Here is a 1,814-nt window from a genome sequence, read left to right as displayed (position 1 = left end):
TGCGCCCGCCTGTCACCCGTCTGTCCGGGGCCCAGCACCCCCTCCTGCCTCGCTTCCTCTCTCCGCACGCCCGCCCCTCTCACTCCAACGAGGGTCCCCGGGCTCCGCACCTGCGTCTTTTCAGAGCCCCCAGCCGGGCTTCCTTCCCCAGCCCTCCCCTCACTGCACTCAGTCACTCCCGACACTCGTCACTTCAGGCTCTCAGCCCCATCTGACCTATTCCTCGCTCGCTTCTGACCAGGGGTTCCCTGAAGTGTGGCTCTCCTCAGGCCAGGGCCAGACCTGCCGCCCGAGGCTGTCGGCCTCCCAGCACACTGCGCACAGCTCTCGGAGGGACCCTCCCGGGCTCGGAGGTGAACTGTGGCCTGACAAGCCTGTCTCCCGTGCTAACTGGCTCTGACCCAATCAGAAGGAAGCAGGAGGGCTGGGTGAGGGGGAGGAAGGCTCCCACCAGCCAGGACAGCCCCAGGCGCCCTCTCCTAGCTCCCTCCCTGACCATGACCCCAAAGGCAGGGTGTGGAGGGGGGCATCTGGCCACACAATAAATATCCGCAGAGCCACAGGAGTGGCACTGCAACGGGGAAGGAAGCCAGCAGGTGCCAAAGCCTGGCCGAGGACTAGCTGAGGCCATGCAGGTAGTGTCCAGAGCACAGGACATTGTACCAACCCCTGCCCAACCACGGTCGCGTCTTGCCCTCCTGAGTCCAGTGACTGGAACTTAATTCTCCTGATGGCCAGCGACCTTCCTCCTTGGGCCCATTATCCTCCCCACCATTGTCACCTGACCCCTTCTTAGGCTGTCATTACATTGCTCTGGTTGGGCTCAAACTTGGGATCCTCCCACCTCTGCCTCCTGGAGTGCTGGTATTCCTGCTGACCATTTCTGCCTCCTACCCTCAAGTCTCCAGAACCCACTGCCCTACAAGAGGTCTCCCAAAGCATCTCGCAGTAGACCTCAGGGCCCAGGCCTGTGCCGTCTGTGTCTACAGCATGGCTGTGGTCACCCTCCAGACTCACAGCTCCTAAGACATAAACCAGAACAGAAAAGTCCCACGGACACTGCTTATAACAAGGTTTTAATAAAATAAAATAAAAAGTTCAAGTGCTTTCAATCCCCCAACATACCCCATTCTGGTGTGGGGAGGGGAGGGAGCCCCCCACAACCCAGTAGCACCAGAGATAGCACCATAGAAAGATGAGGTCGCGCCCGGCCTCCCTGAGACCTGCAGGGCAGTGAAGGGGGCACACCCCCAACACCCGTCACCCACCTGTCCCCACCTCGGACAGCTGCAGAGCCAGAGCAAACCCACTCCCATCCTGGAGGTCCACCCCTGGGTCCCACCTCGTCCTGAGGCCCGGCTTCGGGAGATGCCAAGGCGTGGCCCCACCCTCTTATGGCTTTGCTCCCTGGGAGGGAGGATGAGGGGAGGGGCTCCTGTAGTCCTGAGGCAGGGGAGGGGCTGCAAGGACAGAAGGGCCAGGGCCCCCTGCTGGGTGGGGTGGCTCAGGGGACAGCAGTCACAGAGGGGCGGCGCAGATCCCACCCCACCCCTCCCCACCCCGCCATCACCCTCACGACTCCTCAGTGTTCACATCCAGGGCAATGGAGCCATGGCTCACCACGAGCCGCAGGCGCCTGGGCGGGGAGAAGGAGGCGAAGGCAAGGGCCTGCTTGGGGACAGGGATGGGAGCTGGGACAGGGCCTAGGGCACCAGAAGAGGCCGGGGTGGCTGGCGGGGCTGGGGCCAGGCGGCTGAGGTCCACGCGCACCACGTAAGGCAGCCCATATCGGCGGGCCCAGTGCCAGTCCTGCT

General features: G+C 63.1%; 1 protein-coding gene across 1 annotated transcript in view; it reads right to left on the bottom strand.

Annotated features, from left to right (window-relative positions):
• Window positions 1-1,065: 1,065 nt before the first annotated feature.
• Kmt5c (lysine methyltransferase 5C) overlaps window positions 1,066-1,814 on the bottom strand; it is a 5,678-nt gene continuing 4,929 nt past the window's right edge. Inside the window, exon 8 of the mRNA XM_019206483.1 lies at window positions 1,066-1,809. Coding sequence (XP_019062028.1) covers window positions 1,573-1,809 — 237 coding nt within the window. The 3' untranslated portion in view covers window positions 1,066-1,572. The remainder of the gene's footprint in view (window positions 1,810-1,814) is intronic.

Source organism: Fukomys damarensis, unplaced genomic scaffold, assembly GCF_012274545.1.
Source record: "Fukomys damarensis isolate Sample0158 unplaced genomic scaffold, DMR_v1.0_HiC HiC_scaffold_19, whole genome shotgun sequence".
Classification (NCBI taxonomy): Eukaryota; Metazoa; Chordata; class Mammalia; order Rodentia; family Bathyergidae; genus Fukomys; species Fukomys damarensis.
The sequence above is the reverse complement of the archived record's forward strand: the minus strand, read 5'-3'. Positions and strand labels throughout refer to the sequence as shown.